The sequence below is a fragment of the Bombus flavifrons genome, chromosome 15 (assembly GCF_040668555.2).
Source record: "Bombus flavifrons isolate JBK064 chromosome 15, iyBomFlav1_principal, whole genome shotgun sequence".
Lineage (NCBI taxonomy): Eukaryota > Metazoa > Arthropoda > Insecta > Hymenoptera > Apidae > Bombus > Bombus flavifrons.
The window spans coordinates 10,591,266-10,616,395 of NC_138456.1; the positions used below are offsets into that span (position 1 = coordinate 10,591,266).

The 25,130-nt window shown below is 37.5% G+C and overlaps 4 protein-coding genes across 13 annotated transcripts in view; 2 read left to right on the forward strand and 2 right to left on the reverse strand.

Annotated features, from left to right (window-relative positions):
- Positions 1–19,669, reverse strand: part of LOC138187704 (spondin-1) — a 32,861-nt gene extending 13,192 nt beyond the window's left edge. For 5 of the 8 annotated variants that reach the window (XM_069128760.1, XM_069128761.1, XM_069128758.1 and 2 more), the window contains exons 1-4: positions 19,531–19,669; positions 14,185–14,337; positions 13,270–13,538; positions 5,472–5,673 (exon numbers count right to left, since the gene is read on the reverse strand). In XM_069128760.1, the coding sequence (XP_068984861.1) occupies positions 5,472–5,673; positions 13,270–13,272 (205 nt within the window). In that variant the 5' untranslated portion in view covers positions 13,273–13,538; positions 14,185–14,337; positions 19,531–19,669. Of the gene's footprint in view, positions 1–25; positions 1,645–1,773; positions 2,532–5,471; positions 5,674–13,269; positions 13,539–14,184; positions 14,338–19,530 lie in introns of those variants that run through there. The other 3 variants (XM_069128759.1, XM_069128764.1, XM_069128763.1) reach the window with 3 other exon arrangements.
- On the forward strand, positions 15,912–19,721 carry LOC138187777 (interaptin; the record flags this gene model as incomplete). Its single annotated transcript, XM_069128911.1, has 8 exons — positions 15,912–16,142; positions 16,367–17,214; positions 17,276–17,395; positions 17,498–17,610; positions 17,787–17,926; positions 18,079–18,197; positions 18,310–18,658; positions 18,858–19,721. Coding segments are annotated over 8 exons (2,784 nt in total), but the record flags the coding sequence as incomplete, so codon positions are not given.
- A 927-nt stretch (positions 19,722–20,648) lies between these two features.
- On the reverse strand, positions 20,649–22,080 carry LOC138187706 (splicing factor YJU2). Its single transcript, XM_069128771.1, has 3 exons — positions 21,927–22,080; positions 21,085–21,801; positions 20,649–20,980 (listed from the first exon to the last, which is right to left on the reverse strand). Exons 1-3 carry the CDS (start codon positions 21,948–21,950, stop codon positions 20,657–20,659), a joined length of 1,065 nt encoding a protein of 354 aa, XP_068984872.1. The 5' UTR covers positions 21,951–22,080; the 3' UTR covers positions 20,649–20,656.
- A 151-nt stretch (positions 22,081–22,231) lies between these two features.
- Positions 22,232–25,130, forward strand: part of CycD (cyclin D) — a 135,757-nt gene continuing 132,858 nt past the window's right edge. The window contains exons 1-2 of one of the 3 annotated variants that reach the window (XM_069128769.1): positions 22,232–22,281; positions 22,394–22,497. The gene's annotated coding sequence lies outside the window, so the exon portion shown is untranslated. The remainder of the gene's footprint in view (positions 22,282–22,393; positions 22,498–25,130) is intronic. The other 2 variants (XM_069128768.1, XM_069128770.1) reach the window with 2 other exon arrangements.

Genomic DNA, 25,130 nt, shown 5'->3' on the forward strand with positions numbered 1-25,130 from the left:
ATTTAGAACATCCAATTTCTCACACCTTTTAAATTTACGATTCTCCAGCAGCTTCCATTGAATTAACCAGTAAGTTTCATTAATCGCGTCAGTTTTATCCAAGCAGTTCAACATCGGGTAAGCTCTTTAATGACTGGGGGAAGAATAATAGCAGCACGAAGACGTAATCGCAAATAACTTTTCTCGATGACCGTATAATCTAACGAAACGATCGCTCTCTATCATTTTACCGTATTTAAAGTTTAATTAAATGGTTGAAGGCTTTCCCCCTGTCCGACAGCCTGTAATTAGATTTAGCCGTGGCAGTTAAATTACAAGCAAGCTTTCGTTATTATTTATGACTCCTTCACTTACGACGTGCAATAAAGAAAGCAATATAGAGGATATGAATAAACAAAATAAGTATATGCGAAGCTTTAGGCGCCGATAAATAATAAAAATAACTTTTTCTCTGTTTTATGATTCGATAGGATTTCTGCACGATGTACGTAAGAACCTGTTGGGGCATAAATTTGCGAGTTAAGCGTTCGTTTAAGCACAAGCTACTATTTGTAGTTTTCCGAGTACGGCGTTAATTAACGGGACAATTTCAGCTTTGATTAAATTTTTAAAGTTTCTTTGATAGTGAATAATTTGGAAGTGACGCGTGCGAAACCCTACTGTTAAGCGAGTGAACGCTTAATATTTTGCAAACGAAATAGAAAGAGTGGAAGATTTTAATTGCGGTATGGAAGGACTTTGCACTGCGTCCTTATTATTCGTTAGTCTTTTTGTCGGCGTAGAAACACAGAAACTGAATTCGAGAGATGACCATAAAACACATTCCCCGTTTTCTGTACACTATTGTCTTTTCCTACTAAATTGAAATTGCTCCGAGGTTGAAAAAGGAAACGGAACCTCTTTCCGCAAATTCGCAGCGTCCTGAACTCGGTTAAATACTCTCAACGTTACGATCGTTTGTTATACTTTTCAAATTTTTTCAGTAACGCGATAGTCTTTTTTAATGATATTGTTCGTAACTCTTGAAACACAAAGAGAAAGAGAGAGAGAAAGAATAGTTATTAAATCATCAAAACAAAATGGCGAGATGCACGTGTTTGATTAAAAAACAATTGATATTCGAAAACGACTATTTACAGGTATGAAAAATGGTAGGAGAATTTTATTTATTAACGCGTTTTTCTACCGTTTTAATAAAAAAAAAAAAAACATATTCTCCTGCAAAAAACGGCAATGCATGGTTTATGGCAGAGGCAAAAAATCGAATTCTGGCTACGTGAATTTTTTCAAAGCGGAGACTAAAACATTTAATGAACGAAGGATAAATAAGTTACACCATTTTTTTCAAAGATTAAAAATATTTGCACGTATCAATCAATTATACCATTGGGGAGCGTAAATGTTATATAGATGTACATAAAGAAAAGATAGTATATTCTATAGAACTGCGGAAAGTAATATTTTGTTTCAGACGTATATCTTTAATTTTGCCTGACATAAATTTAGAAACCTAAAATCGTACTACGATTCATGATATTATAATAAATGATTCAAACATAGTAGACGAACTAGCTCCTATTTCATTTAAGTAGATCAAAAGATCAAATAGTAGGTAATATTTCACGAGCGTAATTTAAAATTTATCGTAAGAACGCGAGCTTACAATTTGATAATCCTATATCGTATGTTTAAAAATATTTTGTAAAACAATTTTTTTTTTTATCAAATATCGCCAATAAATGTCTTTCGAATTACACGAAGAAGCAGAGTAACCTTTAGAGCGAGATGCGTATCACTGAACGATCTGTAGAAATGCCAAAGAAGTTTTGGATAGCGGCGACGTGTAAGTACGTGTCAGAGTGTGATAATTTCAGAGAAGAGTGAGCTAAATCGAGCTTTGTCAGAGTCGGACAGTTGTGAACTATAAATCGCCAACGATTGCCTCGAGCACGTTTCCGAGGAAATTCGAATTTTTCACAGCGGGCATATTCCATTAAAAGCTATCATTGTCCATTATCGAACTTTCCTTATTCAAACCACCACCGATCCATCGAACAAGTTCGCGAATGTTAAAACGAAACGTTTGGAAGAAAACATAGTACGTAATAAATGTGGAAACTTTAATTCGACAAATTCGATAAAGCAAAAGTTTAAAAACAGAGAACCCTGGATATTTTCAAACGTTTTACTATGCACACTCTATCGTAAAGTCCGATAAATTTATGACAAAATATCTAGATCTCATATATCGCTGGAATCGTTTCTAAAAAGAGATTCACTTGCACCACTTTTCCATGAAGACCTTTATATACTCCCGATGCCGATTTCCACGATACATTTACAGCTACGAGTCACGAACTCTGATAGAATGCTTGCGCAAGCGGAGGAAAACACTCGATAAATCTGAAGGGAATTCACGCGCGATTCTCTTCTCAACGATCCGTCTCCGATTCCACGGCGCCGTTATAGTTGATTCGATGTGACTTCATTCGCATTCGCGATTCCGACCTGTGCACCGGTTGCACCCGGTGCATTCGTCGAACTGCATCCACGAGCGTGTACTTGGCACCTGGCTCGCGGCCAAACTGTTACGTAATGCATTAATTCACCGACTCGTAGGATTTGCATGCGTTAGTAACCGTGAGGCGTCTATGGTCCACGTTCACCGGTTTAGTTTTCGATAATTGCATCCAGTGTTCCGCTCGATGACTGAGACAAACTGGATTACCGCTACAGCTATCGGACTGCTCGATGTTAGAAATTTTGTACATTTATACCGAGTCGCTTTACGTCTCCGCAGATTCCAATAATTTTCGTCCAAATACACGAACGGAGGCTCGTTTCTATATCTTTTTTATATACATCTTTCGTTCCGATTTTACGTTTCTTTGCATATAAGTTTTATATTTTAATGGATGCTAGTTGCCGTGTTAATGACGCTGTGTACACGAACATTAGGTCCCGCTATTAAAAATATAAAGACTGATGCGGGCGAGCGATGTGACGTTGTTTGCGATAACGCTGTGCTATTCGACGGGTTAACATTTTTAATGATGCAACGCACACGAGCGTGTGATCCGGCCATTAGAGATATAAAGCAGTCAAATTGCACGGCGTTACCAGTGCGAACGACGAAAAAATTGCGAATTAGTCACTCTGACTAGTTTGTTAATTACATTGTTCGAAATATAAACCTGTCCGGTATAAATCTGTACAGCGTTACTGGCGCGAATAACACGGCGGGGAAACTTTGCCAAAAACCATTCGAATACTCGAAAAACTCATCGCTGAAAATCAATAAAAATTGTATAATAATTCGCCGATTCTTTATTTCGGCTACTTTGCTAATTCGAACGTACAGAAAATAGTCCTGTCAAATCGTAAAGCGTCATTGCCGAGAGATCGTTACTAAATACGATGCCATGCCAGCGATTAATCACAGAGGAGACACGCGAACACGGTTCGCGATCGATCGTATGTAATTGACGGCGAACCTCGCGGACATGGCCACTGCGAATGAAGAATGGATTGAAACGTGTCGATGTATTTCATATTTGGTTGATTTTTTGGGAGGCGCGCACAGTGATAGAAAGCTGGTGTTTCTAGTCGACGGATGTAACGGATGAGAATATGCAGAAAGCGAGGTATAATTGCGATTGGTGAGAGATTGAATGGAACACAGATGTGGCCGGAGAGGCGAACAGGGATAGCTGGAGGGATGGAAGAGAGAGAATGGGGTGGAGTTTATGGGAGAAAAGGGACGCGAAGGTGAGTTTGTAGGGGAGGATGGTTTTACCGAGTTTGCGAGTGTTGGGTGATATAGAGATTTCGGTTGTAGAATAACGCAGAACTGGAGTTCTAGTGAGGAACGAGGTTCCAGTTAATGATCATGGGCCGTGGATCTGTTTACGAAAACTTATATTTATGGAACAGAACTAAGGTATAGAATTTTTACTCAAGAGAAATCCGTTTCCCTGTTAAACGAAGATAGCAGGAGGGAAATACGATAAGCACGTTTCTTTTCGTATATAAGCACTCTTCTTTGCTTTAATTTTAATGTCACTTTATAACCAAACAGAAGAATTTTAATGTGACATAATCGAGAACGAAAACAACGTTCGTACCGTGGAATCGATCGACGATGAATTTGCTTGAATTTGCTTGAATTTTAAAACTGCTTTCACGCAAAAGATAGGAAATGTGACTTATCGTGTCTCCGCCTGTGGTCGGCAAATATAATATTTTCTATTCGCGAAGCTCTCGACTAAATCCCTGTAATTTCCTGGCGGAAGCAGCCCGGATTTGATGTCAAATTTAAAAAACGGGGACATCCACATCTTGCAGAAGTTACACACCCGTTTTTTATCTTATGGAAGATAGTTCTCGACGAGCGTTGAATGGCCAGTGTGCCCTGAATCCGCCGGTATCCCGCATAAGGTGACGATACGTCCTAGGTTCCTGGGTTTTTTCAATAATTGCCGTCATTATGGTCGAAGGAAGCAGTTCGAGAGAAATTTCTTTCCTTTATTCTCGAAGGTCTATTCAGACGTTGAACGGTGTGCTCTTGCTCGAGATATATCGAATGGTAGGACTAGACGATTGATAGTTCACGGAGAACGAGAATACGGCGAGTATTAAATTTTCACTGAAATCGCGTTGTTGGCATTATTTATCGCCACGAGAGAAAAACGTGCCTTTTTTTAATGGAATTAGTTACGATGATATATTGTAGTTATTACAAGTTGAAAGGTATCGTTCGCCTTGGAGTTTCGTGGTCGTTAATTGTTCAAAGTATAAACAAATTTCTCCACTTTTCGTTCGTTGCCGTTTCCGTTCATACGCTATTTTTATCGCGTGTAACGTAACAAATTCTGGAGGGTTTCGCGTTATCGGAAATTCAATCTTCACGATGTTATCTATAGGTGATATTCTACGTAAAAATTTGTTCGCAGAGAGTTCACGATATAATTAATTAAAGAAAAATTGTACATGTTACCAAATACCATAAGGTGGCATAAAAGCATATCTCTTTCTCTGCCCGTTAATTACAATATCCAAATAATTATTTTTGAAAACATCGCGCTCGAGTAATCTTCCCGTCGCAATCGTCGAATAAACAGTAATTTGCAAGCTGGTTCTTCGGACCGCGAGCCCATTCAACTATTCAAAGTAGTCGCGAAGAGAATTAAAACTTCGAAGCGACTCGATTCAAGTCCACCTTAACTTCTCACGACAAAGTTCGTTATTTCGATGTCGATTCGCGTTTTGATCAAACTATGCGCGAATGAATTTTTCCCAATTCCCTCGACATTCCAGATGTACATCGCTTAATCGCTTCTTCCAGAACACTGTCGGACAAAACCAACTGAACGATCGAACTCGTTAAAGACGAGCAGTTTGGTTTCTGCGTTGATCAAGTATCGTCGTAGCTTTCTAAAAGTAAAAGTAAAATCACTTAATAAAATACTCACCAGTGTATTTGGTATTTGGCATATAGGAGAAGACCATATCCGATCGGTTGAACAAGGTGATAAATAGGTGGTATTTCTCTTCCGCACTGGAACGAGGCATCGTTGTGCCGTCTATGAGTCTGCTACATTTTGTTGCACTTGTGCTCGTTACTGCAGCCAACAGCAACAAAAAGCTGCGGACGTCCCTTAAGCTTTTTATTCCCTGCGAAAATGAAGCGCAAGATTGCTATTAAACTATGAACTTATCTCGACAATTATAAACGACCGCTATTATGTTTTGCGCTACGTTCACGAAATTAGCAGTTTAGCGAGCTTTTCGTCTATGTGGAAACTACGAGCTTCCAAAGAACTTATTTATGATTTTAAGGATCGATGTTTGAAAGCGAATCCAAGCTAAACGTTGAGACAGATTACGATACTATTAACTGTTTCGTCGTTACTCTAAAGTATGCACGAAGCATCCGGAGTTGCAAAACATATCGTCAATGAAAAGACTGAAATCATAATTTCAAGGCGTTCTATTTCCACTTTCGAGCAAAGTGTTTGGCGCAAGCGAGAAAATTCGTAATAAACGACAGGACTGAAGATGACATCTCGGTTAAAACTTTCTCCCCTAGCTGTTGTTTCGATTAATGGCCATAATGGCGCGTACGATTCGGTTGGAAATTGGCCTAAAACTGGCGTAGTAAATAAGAATGATACGTCACGAGCGGGATTAGGATTGGAAACCGATTGACCTAATTTATCCACCAACACCCACAGACAAATGGTGGCATACGGCGAGTTTTCATTTCACGTGAATCGAAGGGACATCGTTTCTTTCTTCTACCCGTTGGCTATAGTGGAAAAACGAAAAATTCCAACTATCATCTCGCACGTTCTCCGCTCCATTGTATTCTCTACACGTGGCTAAATCTATATAGAAAAACAATTCACGCTATTTCTTTCCCTGGATATATCTTTTCTAATGGAAAAGGAAATTTCTTTCCGATGGAAAGGAGAGATATAGCGCCAGAGGATTTAATTCCAGTGAAAGTTTCGTGTTTATGTATTCGCCTGCATTTTATATTCAAACTTATATCTTCTTTGTTAGAATAGAAAAATGAGACGACTAAATCTTAAGATTGTATTCCTAAAAGTTTGGTCAAATTTCACATCTCGAAATAATATTCTTTTTATTCCATTATGGGTCTTAATAAAAATATATATTTTCACGAACAGAATCGAAGAAATGGAATGAAATCTAGAGATTTGTTTCGTCTTTTAAAAATGTTAAAGATACGCGAAAAGTTTTAATTTTTTGTATACGTTTGAATGCTTTCGCGATCCGCTAGCTTATGTGATTCATTCAATCGACCGATAACACGATTTTCTCTTACGTAATTCCCAAGGTTCGCAGTATCATTGACGTTCGCCTTCGTGAAGATCTTGGCCGTGGCGATTGCAACGAATCCGTTTACGTGGTCGAGAAAGAATCAATGTCGTAACAACATTCGATGAATTATAACAGACAATGAGCTACGAAGTAGAAACGCAAAATATTTTACGAAACATCTCTCAAATACCTACGAACGTTTTCACAAGATCTTCTGTTCCACCCTTCTCGGATATTACTGTACGATTTTCGGTTTAGAGACTCTTAAAAGTTATTAGCTTCGTCTTATTAAATTATTTGAAAAAATATTCTATCCTAATAAGCTTCTTTAACGTCCTTGATAAATTTTGTTAAAGGTACTCTGTATATTTGGAAAAAATGTATTATACATCGAAGGAAGAACGAAGCGTTTGATTTACGTAGCAGCATAGACGAATGTAACAAAAAAGGGGAAGCGAAAGTTTCAAAATTCCTTGTAATTAAGATCATTTCCTTTGAACCTGCGTTTTCCGATTATTATAATTTATCATTCTTTTCGCCGCTTTTGCGAATCGAGAATGACTGTATCAGAATTTAGTTGTAATTATATTTTGGCTGTAGACAAGGAGGAAAGAAAAATCGCCTTTAACTTTGTTAAACGCAACAAATTCGACGCAGGCAGCAATTTTCACATTAACTTGCGTAATGCGGATTAATGGAATGCTTTTCGTAATGCATTTAGTACATTAGGTGCTGCTACGTCATATTGAAGTAAAAACATATAAGCCAGGAGAAAAACCCTATTTATCGAACAGATTTACATAATAATATCAACCATATATAATTCATGGAAATGTAATACGCGCGCGAATTTATTAAAAATCCAAAAATGTTTTCGCTACGTTAATATGCAAATATCAGTTGCATTATTAACGTATTATAAAATGTGACGGTATAACTATGTCACACGTTACCACGTGTCACCTACGTACTAAAAGATGCGTAAGAAGTATCCTATATTTTAACGAATTAAAGCGATCCGCAAGAAAGGAAAATATCCTACGTCTATCCTCGACCGAATAAAAGGAAAAGATCGAAAGAATCCTATTAACGATCAACGACCTACTTTTTTCCTCGAAATTCCACTAACATCGGCAATCGCCGCCAATATACTGCGAAATAATCACGGATGAGACGAATAGATTTACTAATACCAGCGTAAAATAGATTAATAAATAATCCGATTATCGTACTAGCTATTTAACGAAGAACTTGTCGTTTCAATGAAAACAGGAAAATTGGCAATACGCGATACCTTTTCTGGTATTCATTAACGTCAACGACCGTTGCAAAATACACTGGGAAAATGATCACGAAACAACGTATAAAGTTGTAAGCTTAACCAAGATATATCAACCCCGGTAGAACACGGCGACAATTAACCAAATCGATTACTCAACGTTCGCGTAATCGCGCGATAAAAGCCGTCGCGACGACGGCATTTCCATTTTGCCAGCGGCGTTACGTCTCGTTAATTACGTAACGACGTCGCATTGTGCAACAATGCAAAATTCAGCGGATCTCGCGGAACGGGCCGCAGCACGAAATGTCACTTTGCCGGATGCCGGCTTCTATTAAATTAGAATACGAATATTCCGCGGCGAAGCACGTGAATGCCGGCCAGCCCGGCGTCTGCCCACACGTGCGAGGAAACGTGTGCCTGCACTACTTCGTCCGGCTATACACGTACACCAGTTACTGGCTGACTCATCTTGGCAAAGATACAGCGCGCCATCAGACCGAACGATTCTTTTCTCTTTTCTTCTCGCGCGTGGCATCATACCAGCGAACAGTCTGTTACATATACACAACCTAGAAAATTCGCGCGGTTTCTTCCTCGTGAATTTTTTCCTCCGCAGTTGCCGTTAAAACGATCGATGACGCGGTATCGTGATTTCTTACGAATTAAAAGTGATCAACGGTGACGTAGTATCGCGCTTATTAACGAATTGAAAATAATATCTGCCGAGCAATTGATAAAGTCGTTGTGGAATCAAGGTTAGCTGATCGAGCATGCGTTTTTTGCACATTCCGGTGCTTCTTTAAATTAAAAATGACAGTCAACGAGTTTTACGAGATAAAAAGCATTAGGTTGCTCTTCTTCTTTCAAGTTTTTATCAGACTTTATATTCTTTTAAAATGATGGTAAGTAGAAAAGAAGATAGAAAGAGCAGAGATAACGGAGTTAGGTGAAAGAGGTATCGAACGCATGTGGTATTAAAATACAGTTTTATGATCTTTTTATTACGCTTATGCGTCATAAACATAGGAAAACTAAAACTGTATCGAACCATAAAGAAAGAGAACCTTTTCGGTGTATCGTTCTATGTTTGGAAACTGGCTTTAAAATATCCATCGATAACGACGTTATTTACACGTAAATGCAAATTTGTATTGTGCCGGTACCCACGAATGCGGCAACAAAGATTAATTGTTTCGCGTTGCTTTTTAATATTTTATAGACTATCTCTACCCATTTCTTTTACGAATACCTCGTATAACGGATTAATTATCGTTTCTTCCCTTATTCGCTCTCAAAACATTGCCTTATATCGCGCTCTATTTTCCCTCCCACAAAACATTTTTAATTTCGAGATCACGAGTCGTACAAGTCCTTCCAAACATTTTTCATCGTTCGATCGTAGGATTCCAGCGCAATTAAATCTCTTGTGTTTGATAAGGACGAATAACAGGCGTCAACCAACCATAAATTCACCGTGTCTAAATATATTGGCCGAAGACGATACATATAGGGCGGGGTATTTGACTCGATCTGGCATTCTGCCATTCACGCTGCATCCTCGACCGCAGAGTAACGACAGGAATTCAAACAATACCTCGTGTTGAGCCACGACCATGATTTTCCTGCGCGTCGCGTCACTATTCAAAAGTTTACGCAACTCTGTTCGCAAATTCAATTGGCGTGTTCGATTCTGGTTTCATTTTTACCAAGCGATTCGAATCGAAAGGTTCGCCCAACAAATTGCTCCACTTTGTTTCACCTTTGTTCCCTGAACTATAGCGGCGGTTATAGCGCTTTTAGCTCTAAATACTAAATACTAACTGAAAGCGATTGAGAATAGTTTTGGACGCGTTAAAGGTGGTTTAGCATAGAACGATACGCGTCCCTGCGATTTCTTCCGCGAGTCAACTCTAAATACGGTATTGGATCGTAATTCGGGCGATAAAATGATAAATGATATAAATTTAATGACTGTTAGCAGTAGAAAAGGTAGAAATTGGGAAAGAAAATCGACGCACCCACTGGTAATATTCGATCTTTTTCAGTGGATTCGAGGATAGAACCTATATTATCCCTATTATACGATAGTAGGTGAGGAAATAAGTTTGAAGGGCGAGTGAAGTGGAATAAAAAAAGAGAATAGGAGAAGAAGCTTGGGGGATTGCATCGAGTAGAATGAAACTGCGAAAGACAGATTGCGAAGACCGCCAATACGTCATTCGAATGTCAATAAGTTGGGGAAAGACGTTTTAAACCTCTAGAATGGTAGTAATTTTCGTAGAAATTTCGCTATTAAATTTCAGACCAACGTCTCTGAGTCGAACGAAGTTCCGAAAACGCGAAGCTGATATTTACGAGAGAATAATTTTTCATTTTCAAATAACAAGAGTCATTTGGTGCAGCAAGGACTGTTATACGGTTGTAACAATTTCCTTGCGTCTCTTTTGTGTTTTTTCTAGAACGCTCGTTTTCACAGCCATTGCTAGCAAATAAATATAGACATATAGTACGTTGTAACGAAAAATAGAAATGTCCGTCATATCTGGTGAATACATTCTTTTGTAGAAAAAAGTGGCTACCTCCGCACAATGGTATCTATTGTAGCAAACATTCCTATTCAAAAAAATCCCCTTTCAGTTCTCTATTTCGGTAACGTCAACGATCATAATTTTTATTAACCCTGCTACATTTATCACAAAAAATTGTAACTGTACGAGTTCAATCGAATCTTTAGTTTTTTTTTCATTTTATTTCCTACACTTTTGAAACTTTCGTATCTATCGTTGTATTCTCTTCGTATTTTCCTTCTTTTATTTTCATTTCGTTCCGTTTCCTTCCTCTTAAGAACAGACATTTTCGTTCTGGCGTATGATCCGTAACTTCTATTCGAACAGACACGCGATTATTTGTTGCTCGTATTGCTATGTATTATTGCTACTTTTGTTGTTAACGAACTGGCGGAAGTAGCGTGATTATCTTTACATCGTTACACGTTAATCGCGCAACGATACAATCAAGCGTTGGTACATTTATACACGTCCATCGTTGGAAACGCGCAGCTTTTTCAGATGAAAACGGATATTCCAGCCAGGTCGAATAATACTCTGATTGCGTTTGCTTTTCTTGATGCGGCCTGTGATCGAACGCAGAATTTAAAGAGCGTATGCCCGGTAGAACATGAGAAAGAAAAAGTCGTTGTCGTGGCATTTGGTAAACATTGTTTGATAAAGATCTGAGAATAAAAAACAATTACGTTGAATTCGTTCGTATTTGTGAATATAACAAATTCCTATTCAAACATATTTTTTAACTATTATCTCTTCTGTGGCTTTCTACAAATTTTTTAAATTGTTCTATATCTAAGGCACGACCAGTTCTTTGTGTAAGCGAAAGTTGTATCATCTTGCGTAACTTTCTCGAAGAGAATCGACAAAACGTACAGGAACACGGTTTCCCTCTAAAATGATCGATGAACGCGATCAAATGGTTCGAGAAAACGACCAACTCCACCATTTTCTACCATTTTCTACCATTTATTTAGGACGCGGCTTTTAAAGTTTGAAAAAAACTTTCAGTCACAACGTCGTCATTTCTTTTTACTTCTACTTCTTTAACCCAACTTCCGTCTTCTTCGACGTAGAATTTCTATGAATTCTGACTACTCGAACCTTCCTCGACTTATCGTACGAGCCGTCTTTGCGGTAAAAAATTATTTTTTAATACTTAATAGTTTTTTTACAACAGCTCGTATTTCTTTTTCAACCTTTTACGCGGAATTGCATCTCCATATTGTACGAAACCGTACATGTTCCTCTACGATATTTCAACAAAGTTTCAACATTCCCTACTCCGTTCGCTAACTAACATTTCACTTGGGACAAGCGAACAAGTAGAACGAGTCTTTCTTGTTCAATTTTTACAGAACTTTTAGCAACGTAGCGAGATTGTTGATATATTAATTGGAACGTCAATTATATTTGTAAATATCACGTTGCTTCGATGTAGATACAGTGTTACACAGTTACGAAAGAGCGCACTCCGTTATAGAAAGTATCTCTGTGAGTCATTTCTGGGGTCATTACCAGTTTGCACCCTTGCTGCCCTCGTGACCTTTTCTAGTAGGCACTTGGTAAATCGTGTGCATCGAACGAATCGATATTCGCATAGTGTCTTTGCGCGTGAATGATTCCGTTAAAGCTGATTTCGCAAACGTTCCCAAGGTACGATAAATGCGAATAATGTACCATTTGTTTCTGCGAGAAGAAATATTTGAAAACATACCGACGGATTGAAATATTTGCTAACAAGAAGTTGACAAAATAGATATAGAAAGAATAATTGATAAAATAGATATTACATAGAATATAGGAAATGTTTAGATATTTAAATTAGACGAGCAGCAATCTAGTTACTGCAAATTTTCATGTTAATTTGAAATTTCATAAAACTTTGCGACATCTCCGTTTGTCACGTGCTTGAAAACATACAAGCGTAAGATACGAAGACGTACCATCACACATGTATTTCAATTTAACGCGACAGTGAAATGAAACGAAGAATAGAACTGTTCGTTTCATCGTATTGTATCAACATTCCCCGTCGGCAATATACATAGATCGTACACAAAGGGATTGTGTCGTTTATTACATTCGCTCTTAGTATTATCGTTCGATACATTTTTAGCAATATTTTCATTATTTTATTTGTTTAAGACGAGCTGAATATAGATAAAAATTCTATAAATTTTATCAGTTTGGATGATAGCAAGGCATGTAAATGAATTATACTTTTATCCAATATATCATTATATTTTATTATACATATAAATAACGAGAGAAAGATATCCTTAGCTATCCCAAAATGACACGAAGTAACAGAAGATTATGATTCCGAAAGAAAAGATTATTTTGGACTATTTAATTATAGATAAACAGATTGGAAGGAATAGAAATTTTGCTTTCGATAATCCTTGATAGCTACTTTTTGATCCTATCTTTAATCTATGAAACGTAATGATATATTTCATAGACCAATCTGTTTATACGTAACTATATTATCATCTTAAGCATTCGTTCAAAAATCGTTCAATTTCTTATATAGATAATTCTACCCCGTAAAAGGTATAAAAGTTTGGTACTTACCATGATGACAATTGGAATGATTTGTACACGAGCGTAGAGAACACGTGGACCAAACTTAAAACGGTTGGTTTTCGTGCTTCATGTCACGTGTGTTAAACATAATCGAAATAAACATTCGAAAGATCCGTCACGGTCGCGAGTCTCTGGCCAACTGACTGCGTCTGTCGAGGCGCGCTAATAACAACTCACCACTTGCGCAGATTGACTGCGCAGTGCGTTTCAAAGGAGATTCTTCCGCTAGGGTCAGACAGCACACTCCATATGCGTTCCTGTTATTTCAACGCGGCTGGTTAGAAACTTTTTCTACTTCCGTTTGGATTGATAGGAAAGAAAAGTCAACCAGATTCTTTAACTGTAAGTGACTCAAAATTAACTCGAAACGAAATTTCGTAAAGTACCAAAAGTGCGAAATAACGGAATTTCGAATTTAAAGCTGGATAAAATATGATTCTTTAGTCTGCAATATTTTATTATGCGATACGAGATCGTAATTGCGATATTACAGAGATAATTACAGAGTTTGTTTGCGCGTTCATTCGTTAGGAATAATAAATTAATTCATTGCAAAAGTTTAATAATTGCTTATATATGGACGCGATTATTCCGGATTGAATTACCATCGCTATATTTATTTTGAAAATAAATGCAAACCTATATTGGTTTGAAATAAATGGACCATATATACGCGTATATAGTGAGAAAATTAATACATGAATTAAATTATCTTTATGGCAAGACATGATCGTAGATATTAATTAAATATTTTTATTACGCGTATCGAATTGTTCGTATTTCCTATTTTAATAAAAGGTACGATAAAGTGATTTCGTTTCGCCAATTTCGAATCATCGAAGGCCGGACTCTGGTTGATCAGCCGCGTATTCAAAAATAAAACATAGGCGCCACGATAATTACCAAATAATGTTCTCGCAGCGAAACAGACGAAAGAGTTCAATCGAGTGCAAGGTCGGCCTTTATTGAGTAGTTTTTTAAAAGGTCTAGAAACATCATGAGTTGTTTCAAACCTTTTATTCCCACACGCCGCTGTCTGCTCCGACTTGAACGTTGCTTTGAAATATAAGTAGAAAATAATAACTCGTATTAATAAATTATTTTACATTAAGCGCATGTACATTTTCAAACAAAATAACAAATTTATTATATTTTCTTGCGATATCGATTACTCTTCTATAAGCTATAGCTAATTTATTAATTCATTAGTATTATATCGTCAATTGATAAATTATTATACGATAGAATACAGAATAAATATTCGTGCAAAAATCGAGCTCTCAATTCCATCTCACGGAACGCTTTCTGAAACTATCAAAATATCGAACGAATCCTTGACAATTGCCTGTCATTAAGGCGTTCGTCGTTGTTCTTTCTCTTCCTTGACGTTTCTGGGGAACCGGTTAAAATCATCGTGTGATATCCCGACGAAAGTCCCAGGGTGGAACGTAACCCGACAACCGAAGCGTCCGGCGTGCCGCGTGTCGATTATGCCAAACGATGGTTTAAACCGCGAGAATTATCTTTAAATCGTACGATCCGCTTGCCAGAGCAAACGTACGGTGACGGTGTTCAATGTCGCGAAGTCGTCGACTGTCTTAAACGAGTGGACGGTCGTGAGACATCGCTGCCTTTCAACCGGCAGGAACATGAAATCGAAACCCGACCACATCTCCGAGAACGCCGCAAATTTGCCCACGTGTCGTAGACATCGAAACCCGGACCGTGTCCAACCGACGCCGAGCCATCGACAACGATAATGAGCCAATCGATTACGTCGCACCGACCGTCAGGTTTCCCACGCGATTTCGTCGTTTCTTAAATCGCGACAAATGTTTCTTCCTTTCCTTCCAGCAAAATATTTTTAGCTCCCTTCTTATCACATTCCGTCGTTGATTGCGATCTTTAATATATTTCGTCATTTTTCCTTCGTTTTCGTTTGATTGCGATAACAGCTTGGTTGGAGAGAAAAGAAGGGATTCGCGTTTGTGTAAATGTGGAACGCTGATAATTAAGCGATTCGTGCGGTGAATATTTGAAGAGCAAAATTCGACTTGCGATCGAATAAGAGATTATACGGTTTTGACGTGACTGAATTGCTGTTGCATTGCAGCTACGGATAAATGACTGTATTTTTTATGTGTGTCTTCGTTTAAACGGCGGTTAAGATACCTGAGTTACTATAAAATAATTTTTCTACATTCATCCGATTAAGATTCTCGGTTTTCCCTTCTCCTTCAGCGAAAAATAAGTCGACGAATTCGTTCTATCATTGTCTATTATTATCGTGCCCGTAATCGCAAGTTGCCCGAATTAAAGATGTTTGTTTGAAAATTTAGAAAACGAAGAGTCAAGAAGCGCTATAGAAAAAAGTGCGATGTCAAGCGCAGGGACTAGGTGTAACTCCGCAGCTCAAAAAAGTAGAACTCTGACCAGTCAGTCAGGACGTAGTTCGATTGCTGTTCGTATTTACCGCAATTCTACAAATATCTTTAGAAAAATACTGCTTAAAGCGATTCATTTAACAATGAAATATTTAATAATTTTGAAAATTTGTAGTTTAAAGTATCTTAACGACATATTAAACGACAGATTAAAAGTTCAATGTCGACGTATAATGAAAGATATAATTGCAATTTCAGGGAGATTCCACAAGTAATACCACGGAAGATGCTTCCATCAGTAATAAATCGCAGAGTAATTCCGCTCGACGTACGCCAGGAAAATCATCCGTCAGTCCAATTTCGCACAAGAGGCCCACATCCAGTCTGCCAGCTGGATCGACGCTTAGACCCGAAAATCAATATGCAGTGAAAAAGAAACGTTACTTGCTACTAAAGAAGGAGTTGACTGACAAACAGGTAATATACAATACAAATACAACAGGTAATACAAACAGGTAAATAATTATTTAGAAATGATCTATCACGAATATTCACGTATTCAAAGCGCGATCCTCTGCTGTTACGAAAAAATCCATATTCTTAAAAATTAGAATGTTTCCAAAATATTCTCTGATCGTACAATCCAGAGACTATCATAATTTTTCAGTCAAAAGATTTAACGCGAATTGAAATTTCCACAGAAAACCGCGCAAGATCTGTACAACGAGATGTCTCAGCTGCGTGAGAAACTAATCACCAGTGGTGCCAAAGATCCGGGCAAAGTGGAAACTCTGAAACTGGAGGTTGGATCGAGCAAACATTTTCCAGCAACTGAAACAAACGAAACAAACGTTCACGCCGAGAAACTCTCCGTCGGCAAAGAAATGCTCGAATCCTTGGAGGATCGATTACGGGAGATCCCGAAGAAGTTGCGGAACCTTTGCCAGGAGCTGTTGAACAAACAGTCGATTTTCGTGGCTTTCGTGACGTCGCAACTGATCAAAGCCAGCTCAGAAGGGAACGACCCGGATCACACGAACTCGGAAGTGACCATGCAGCTCGAGATTCACCAAAGAGATTACGACACTCTTAGGTCGCATATGAACGAAATACAGGAGATCGAGGAGAAGTCGATCGCCGAGTTAACGAGGAACGTGCAGCATCTAATCGACGAGTACGAGCATTCCAGGGCGAAGATAAAGGAGACGAACGCGGCGGAAGCGCAGAGAGAACTGCAAACGCAATTAAATGCTACGATGGAGGAGCTGCAGACGGAAAAAGAGAAGAATAACCAAAACAAAGAACGTCTTCGACAGACCGAGTCGCAATTGCAGAAAGCACGTACGAAGATCAGGGAGATGGAGACGCACATGGCAAACGATAAGGAAAAGATTCAGCAGCTGCAGGGCAACGTGAAGACCATAGAAGGTCAAATGAAGCAGAAGGATTTGGCGATAGAGGGTAGGATGAAAGACATGCAGAAGACGATGAGGAACAGCGAAGATCTGGTCGCTAAGGTGGAGAAGCAGAGGGATAGCTTCGAAGCACGGTTGTTTTTCCTGCTTTTCAGAAGTTCCTTTTTCCTCTCTTCTTAACTTGGTCTGCTTTAGGTTGATGGAGCTTAAAGAGAAGATGAACAGCAAGGAAAACGAAGCGATAAATACGATCAAGGAACTATCCGAAAGGCTGAAAGCGGTTACTACTGATCTTGGGATCGAAAAGGAGAAGAGGTATAAGAAAAGAACGTTTTTCATTATGGACAATGCGGTTATTATAACGAGGGGATGGTTTTTTAAGTCCAAAAGAATAAAACAATTTGATACTTAAAATAGGCAACAAGTAAAGGACGCGTTCACAGAATTAGAGGAGCGATACAAGAATCTCGAGGAGAAGAGCAAACAATTATGCGAGCTTGCGGAGCAGAATAAAGATTTCGCTATTACAGGTAAAAAAACCTGGACATAACAATTTTCCAACAAAAAAAAAAAAAAAAAGTAGCAGGAAAATATCCGTGAATTTGCTTTGCTCCGTTAAATTAATATTTAAAAAATATCTCTTAGTCGCATCGAGAGAAAAGTGTAATGTTTGCGTTAAAATAAAATTTTAATGGGTGTCATACAGAGGGTAGTCATACAGAGAACGAAGTACGCCTGTTCAACGAGTTGCAGGCAACCAGAAACGAATTGGAAGCGCAGAGGCAGATGATGTTGCAGCTGCAGCAAGAGAAAGAGGAAATCATTGCAGTGATGCATCAAGCGGCCGTTAGTTTGCACTACTTTCGGGACATGTCCTCGTATAAGTCCTAAGAACTACTCGATTCAATCTCAATCATTTGTTAGACACTCTTTTACCCTGATCGAAGAGAGGGTGATAATCTCTAATTGTTTCGCTTTCTTCTGTTCTCGTGAGCTAGTGTCGCGAGGAGGAGGAAGATTCGAGGGAGAAATTGGCTGCGGAATTAGTGTTCAAATCCAACGAAGTCCAGAAGCTGACGATGCAGTATTCGGAACTGAAAAAGGTTGCAAAAAACGCGTAAGTTGTTCTATCGGTAATGCACGAAAGTATCAAGAATTACTTTTCTAAATCCTTATGTACTAAAGCTTTTCGAATAATGCACTTTCCGAATTTTCATGGGGCGATTTAGCCAAGAAAAAAATGGGATCTTAGAAAGGCAGTTGATGGAGATTCAAACGCGGCTGCACTCTCAGTCCATGGAGGGTGGAAAAGCTGGGTTAAGCGCTCATGCGATTGAGCTTCAACAACAGGTCTCCGATCTTCGCAACAATTTAGCAGAAGTAATTCAGCAAAAGGAGGAGCTAGAAACTGTATTGACTCAGAAGCAATTGGAGTTGGAGCAGCGTGACCGTGTGATGCGTGAGCAGAGCAAGTTTCTTAAAGTCAGAGACGAGTTGCTTGATATTTTGAAAGGGAAGGCACAACAAGAGAATGGAGAATTATCGACTAACGATGAGAACAATGAATATCTTGAGCAGGTAACCAAATATCATTCCTATTTAATTCCTTTCCGGATTTATGGTAGATTCGGATTACTCTCTAACACCCTTTAACGGTTAAAGCTTAGAATATACATATTTTTAAATATCGTTATAAAACTCGTAGTTAAAAATTCTTTATATCAGTGTCAGAAGAATAGAACTGTTCAAAGAAACTGACATATTTTTGTCTAATCAGGTTCACAAACAGGTAGCTGCCAAAACGGAGGCAATCCAGGGGTTGTATACGACTTTGGAAAACAAGCAGTTACAGATTATGCGTCTGGAGAAGATGGTGAAGCTAATGGAGGACCACCAAGATCGAGCTCAAGCTCAACGTACGCGTTTAGAGAATCGTATTGCTCAACTAGAACTGGCTTTGCAAAGGAATAAGGAACAGCGGTACGTTAGGGGACAGTCGTCATCTTGCATAGAGTTTGACATGGAAAATGAACGAGATAGATTATCTACAGATAATCAAGAGAATCTTAGCGACTCTGATCAAATTTTTTCACAAGATTCGTTCAACTTGCATTCTTTCTTGCATCGAAATCAACACGATTTGGTCGATACTAGGTCAGAATTTTTACATGATACGAGTCCTTCGCAAACTGATCATCGACAGTTACACGATTACCGAGACTATATACAGCGACAGACATCCTCCGACGAGGATCAACCTTACATTTGTGAACGTTGTCGCCAAGAAACATCCGCAGAGAACAATCAACTTTGGTCAAACAAAAACGATTCTACTGACAATACTAACGAATCTTTTCGTAACTGGTTGACGAACGTGTCTAGTCACAAAATAACGCAAGATTCGATAAATACTCGCGACTTCCAAAGTGATCGATATTTTTATGACTTACCTTCGATGGATAAAAATAGAAGGTATACTTCCGAGATGTACAATTTGGACGAAGAGTTTGATAATGTGAATGATAGTAGCAGGGAGTCGCAAAATCCTTATCAGAGAGATTATCATCAATATCGTCATCTTCATCATCGTGTTCGGTCGCCGCTGGTAAATAAGACCGTGCCTCATGCTGTCGCCTTGTAAACTACTGTACATAGCTTCCTTTGTTAAGGGACTGTTGATGTTCAACACGTACAATATCTTGTTGCAATTTTGTAGGATGTGTTTCATCAACGTAGGAATAAATAAATGGCTTGGTTTTGTGGTGTTATTAAATCTCACATACGCAATTCTCTTGAATTATTTTATACACAAAACTGATGCAGTAGACAGCTGATGCAAATAATGCATTGAACGTAATTCAATTAAATTTTCTGAAAATATTACAATAAGTTTGTTACTTAATGGCTATAAATAACATTTGCAGTCGTTATTAGTATAAAAAATAAAAATTTCTACTTATGAATAATAAAAATTCATATACAACCTTTAATCATAGTTTGACATGGGAACCATTAGTAAAGTATATTGTAAATAAATTTGTACGTTGTATTAATAAGGTCTGATTTAATAGGCTAGGTACTCCCTGCTACCGAATTTTCAATGTTATATCATCGATACAAAAGTTCCTTACAGAGTGCCTAGCCTTTGAAACAGACCGATTTCTAATTTCTTCAACTCTCTGACCGATTTTATTTTTCTATGTTTTAGGGGTAAGGGCTTCGGCATCCTGTAAGGAACTTTCTAATCATCGTCAACGTAAATGATCTCCATCTTTGGTCGATCTCTTTGTCAAAGAGATTATTTTATGTTATTAAACATTAAGTCTTTGGTAAGCGGCACTTTACATCGTTTGCAAGATCTTTTCGATTCGATATTCGACACGATTAATCGAATCGTAGATTGTTGGCAATATTTTTGAGAAGAGGCGTGTAAATTGAGTATATGTATTTTGATTTATATTACTGTAATCGACGAGGCTTATTTATATATTTTTCTCTGTACATTTTATATGCATACTTTATTTTATAGTAAAATTAATAAAATTAAATTATGTGTACAATTTATCAAACGTTATGTTAATCACTGTCATTATCACTGCTGCCAGAATATGCACCCAGTAAAGACAGACCATTATTGCTCGTCGGCTTATGCATACTTTCAGACGTATTTTTGTTTGGATTTTTACTTTCTTCCGTAGAAGCATCGGTTTCTTTTCTTGCCACAGTTTGCGTTTCTTCCTTATTGGTACTAGCAACTACAGCGTTTGAATTTACTTTGGTATTTACTAAATTTGTTTTTCTTTTAACTATGCCTAGCAAACTTTTTCTATTTGACGATGACGGTGTACTTTCAGACCACAATGATGTTTCAGATGGTTTTATTCTTTGAGTTTCCTTAGGCTTCAAAAAAAAAAAGAAAAAATGAAAAACGCTTTATAGTTTTTATAAATACTTAAAAATTACAATTAATTAACCAAAGATAAAGAAATAAAATAACTATTTACCTTTTCTTCATCTGTTGTAGATTGAAACTTATTATTTTCAGTTTTACTTTTACTTCTTTTCATTACCTTTTTTGCTGGTTCACTGCTTTCGCTCTCATCTAATTCCACAATTTCTTCTTCTACAACAATTTTTTTACCAAATATCGCTTTAACACACTCTTCGTCATATTCCTCTTGCTCTTTCTCTGTTCTTTGCTTGGCTGCATCTGTATCAAATTGTTCTAACATTTGATCATAATCGATAGTTTGTTGTCTACGATTCAAGTCTTTCAATTCCTCTAAAGATTCTAACAATTCCAATTCTTGTTTCGATTGCAATGTTCTTTTCTCTAAGAGTTTCATCGGATTGGTAGCTTCTTCCTCTTTTTCTTCATCTTCCTCTCTCTGCGCTTGTTCTTCCGCTAACTTTAAGGCCATAAAATTTCTGGTTGCACCTGCTTCAATCTCATAATCCGTATTCTTGGGATCTGTTTTAAAACTTATCTCTTGCAGGCATCTAGTACATTTTATGTAAAACCTGTAAATTCGTATTCCTAAATAATCATCACCTTCGACATCCTCTTTACGAGCATTAAATTTTTTTCCTTTGTAAATGTATTCACCGCAAGTTTTGCATCTCATATTGAAAGGAGCCATCAAACGAACTGTATATTGTCTATTTCGGGCTAATTTCATACGAGGGATTTTTGACGGATCAAAATCCGGCGGATAATATTTCTAAAATATAAAGATTATGATTAATGTAATAAATTAATGTATGTTAATATATATAATCAATCTACACAATAATATAAACGTATCGTCATTTAATTTAATGTAATTATTTGTGAAATTTTACTTACGTTTAAAACTTTACGCTCCGACATGTTTCTGGTTTAATGCAATGAGATTATTAACACAAAATATATTATAGGACACTAATAAATAAGTAGTTTATACAACATAAATATACTTTAGGTTATCTTTGCTGTCAAAGTAACAACTAAAGTACACTATTCAGTGCTGCCACCCTTGCTTATGGAAGTCTACGCATTCTATATTAGTTTTAATACTCCAACGTTGGTACACGTGATATTTAATTCCTTGTAAATATGAAATATATAAACTGCGCGCGCGATTATTCGTTAATTCCGCCATTGTGTTTTTTGAAGTTTAAGCGTCATTAGTTCTTGTGGTCGAGAGAAGCGTTGAACATAGGTATGTAAGAAAGAATCATTAAAAATCATTAAAAATCATTGCATCAAAGACTCCTATTGCACGTAGTAAGAGTTAACGAACCTTTGAATAGTTCTTACTTCATATTTTTCAGTGATTGACAGGTGTATCACATTATCAAGAAGCGTGTATTGGAGCTGTATAAAAATGAGGCTACATCGCAGCATCCAAACCTCAACGTTCAACGGATTCTGCTTGGTGAGTGATTTTTTAAAGTCTTTTCGTTTACTGTTGGTTCATAGTCACTACGATTGTTAAATAGAAAAAGTAGGAAAGTTTTCGTAACGTTTCAACCTTTAGATCGTAGTTTATACTATTTTTACTATTCCACTTTTGAATATGAAACGAGAACCAAAATGGCGGAAATTCAAATCTCGGTATAACCGTTTCTGGAATGATCGAACTATGAAATTTAGTACGAAGTAGCTAATATTCAATGAAATCTAATTGTTCACGTTTTTGCTACTTATAACGTTATTTTATATACAATTTATTACAAAATAAGATACGTAGTCATCTTTATAACAAACTATTACACTAATATCCTACAAAGTACAATTATCGTTACATGGTCTTATAATCTAAGAACCAAGTACTCGACACCGACTAAATTCCATGTTCACGACGAGCAATAAACGATGATTGGTATCACAGCGATTAGCTGACCATTGTAGAATACTCTAGCTAGCGGAATTCGTTTCACGCGGGACGAATTAAAATCGGCGAGAAGACCTCCTCGGATGTTTCCCTTGGTTTCTTCTCTCTAACGTGAATTTAATATCCGTGAATATAATGCGGGCATTTGACCGAACGATGAAAGCGAGCGTACAGAAGAGACGAGTAGGCCCGTTTTACTTCGTGGAACTGGATTCAATTCGGCATCGTACGCGTATAAAGGTTATTCAGCTAAACGCAAGGTCATGGGTACATGACTTGGGTCAGTCGAGCGCGTAAAACGGGCAAACAAGAATCTTTGCGCAAAGGAAACGAGAAAAAAAAGGGGAAAAGAAAAAGAAGAACAGCCTTAAAGACACACCACTATCCTGCGTTCCTTTTGTGGGACGGCAGAGGTACGTTTATGAATACATTACCGGGACCACGACGTTTTAAAATCTGTTACGCCTGTGTATACGTGTTCTCCTTTCATGGGACTTTCATGGGGATTCCTCCTGGACTTGACTCTTCATGGTCTACCACGACTTTAGCTACTGAAGTTTTGCGGTTTGCACTTTTGGGTTTTTTGTTTTGCCGGCGATATGATCCTTTTTTATCGCCGTTCTGAGTACAGAACTGTAGATATTGCCTTGGTGTATCTAGAAATTAGATATTTTATCGTTTATTTCTTCATTCATAGCGCTACTATGAACTTTTAAAATAATCGCAGATGATCCTTATATCGCTAGTTTTGCCAGTGGGTATAACCCTTTAGGTATAACCTTGCTACGTACAGAAATTTATATTTTAATCAAAGATTTTAGAATTCTATATATATTTTGTAAATTTAGCTTCGACTGTAAGGTTTAACTGTTGTTTCGCGATAAGGTAAATGGATATTGAACTTTCTCTCATAGTATAATTAAGGATTTAAAGTCATAAAAGTTCAGTTTATGCCGAGATATGAAACAGAGGCAACGGCTATCCTTGATCTAGAAATCTAAGACTTTTGGAATTTCGCAACCTTGGAAGTTAGTCTTCGAACAAACAAAAATTATAACTCTTTCGTATGATGCTATAAATTTCTACGATGTTTCAACCTTCGAATCAGTTTAAATGTTTTAACCTACTTTTGTCCCAGAGTTACGCCGACATTTACTAGCTTCTAAAAAAGTAATTAAATATTTCAGTTTCGTATAAAAGATACTGTTCGAAGCAACGTTATGGAAGTTACGCAACAAATGTAGAAGAAAAAAATGGTAGTCAGATTTTAGGAAATAATTCTAAAAATCTATAAATTCAGTTGTGGAATCTTTTCATAAAAAAACGAAACAGGCAACACGGTTTTGTACTTTCACGTTTATATAAAATATTTTAAGGAGAAATCGCGATCTAATGTACAAAGATATCTGTGATCGATCTCTCTCTCTCTCTCTCTCTCTCTCTCTCTCTCTCTCTCTCTTTCTTTGGGTGGTCCATAAGTTCGCACATTCTGTATCAAAATTTTTTAAGCGCAAACAAATACAGACAATCATATCGCGAATACCGATTAATTGGGTACTTCGAAAGTAGGGAAATCTCGTATTCGCTATGTTCGGACTAATTTTTCTTTATAATATTCCTGTCGATGTAACTGAACATCTATCGACATCCATTCATGAAGATAACAGCGAAATAACAATACGTTATTTCGCGTTGTTATTCCGTAATTAATTTACCACAGAGGAATAAAATACGAGTAAACCGGATACGAAAGAGAAAATCTACTTGCTGCTTTAAAAATTTATCGAAGCACGAGATAATTATAATCGCGTATCAGGCAAAGAATGCAAAATTGTTGCCGGAACTTTTGTACGTTAGCCCCATGCTATATCTGTACAACGCAGCGAATAACGTACGTGTTAGAGACGAAACCAAATTAGAATCAGGAAGTTCCATTGTAGGCGTCATTGTCCTTCGTTTTATCATACATCGGTTCGCCGTTATCCAGTCTGGGTTAACATTCGGACGACTGAAACATTAGCTGTTCATAAATCTATTAGAATATATTCTCAGTTCACGGTAATTTTCTTAATGTTCGCGTTCATAGACGCAAGCTGTAATCCGCTTAGATCAACCGCTTAGAAATTAGTGGTAGGAGGCAACGCGGGGCCAGACAACTTTTATTTCCCTCGGTC

Coding starts and splice junctions, on each gene's coding strand:
- LOC138187706 (XM_069128771.1), bottom strand. CDS start 21,950: ATGTCGGAGCGTAAAGTTTTAAAC. Junction 21,802..21,926: donor CGGAGCGTAAAGTTTTAAAC/GTAAGTAAAATT, acceptor TTTATATTTTAG/AAATATTATCCGCCGGATTT. Junction 20,981..21,084: donor CTACAACAGATGAAGAAAAG/GTAAATAGTTAT, acceptor TTTTTTTTGAAG/CCTAAGGAAACTCAAAGAAT.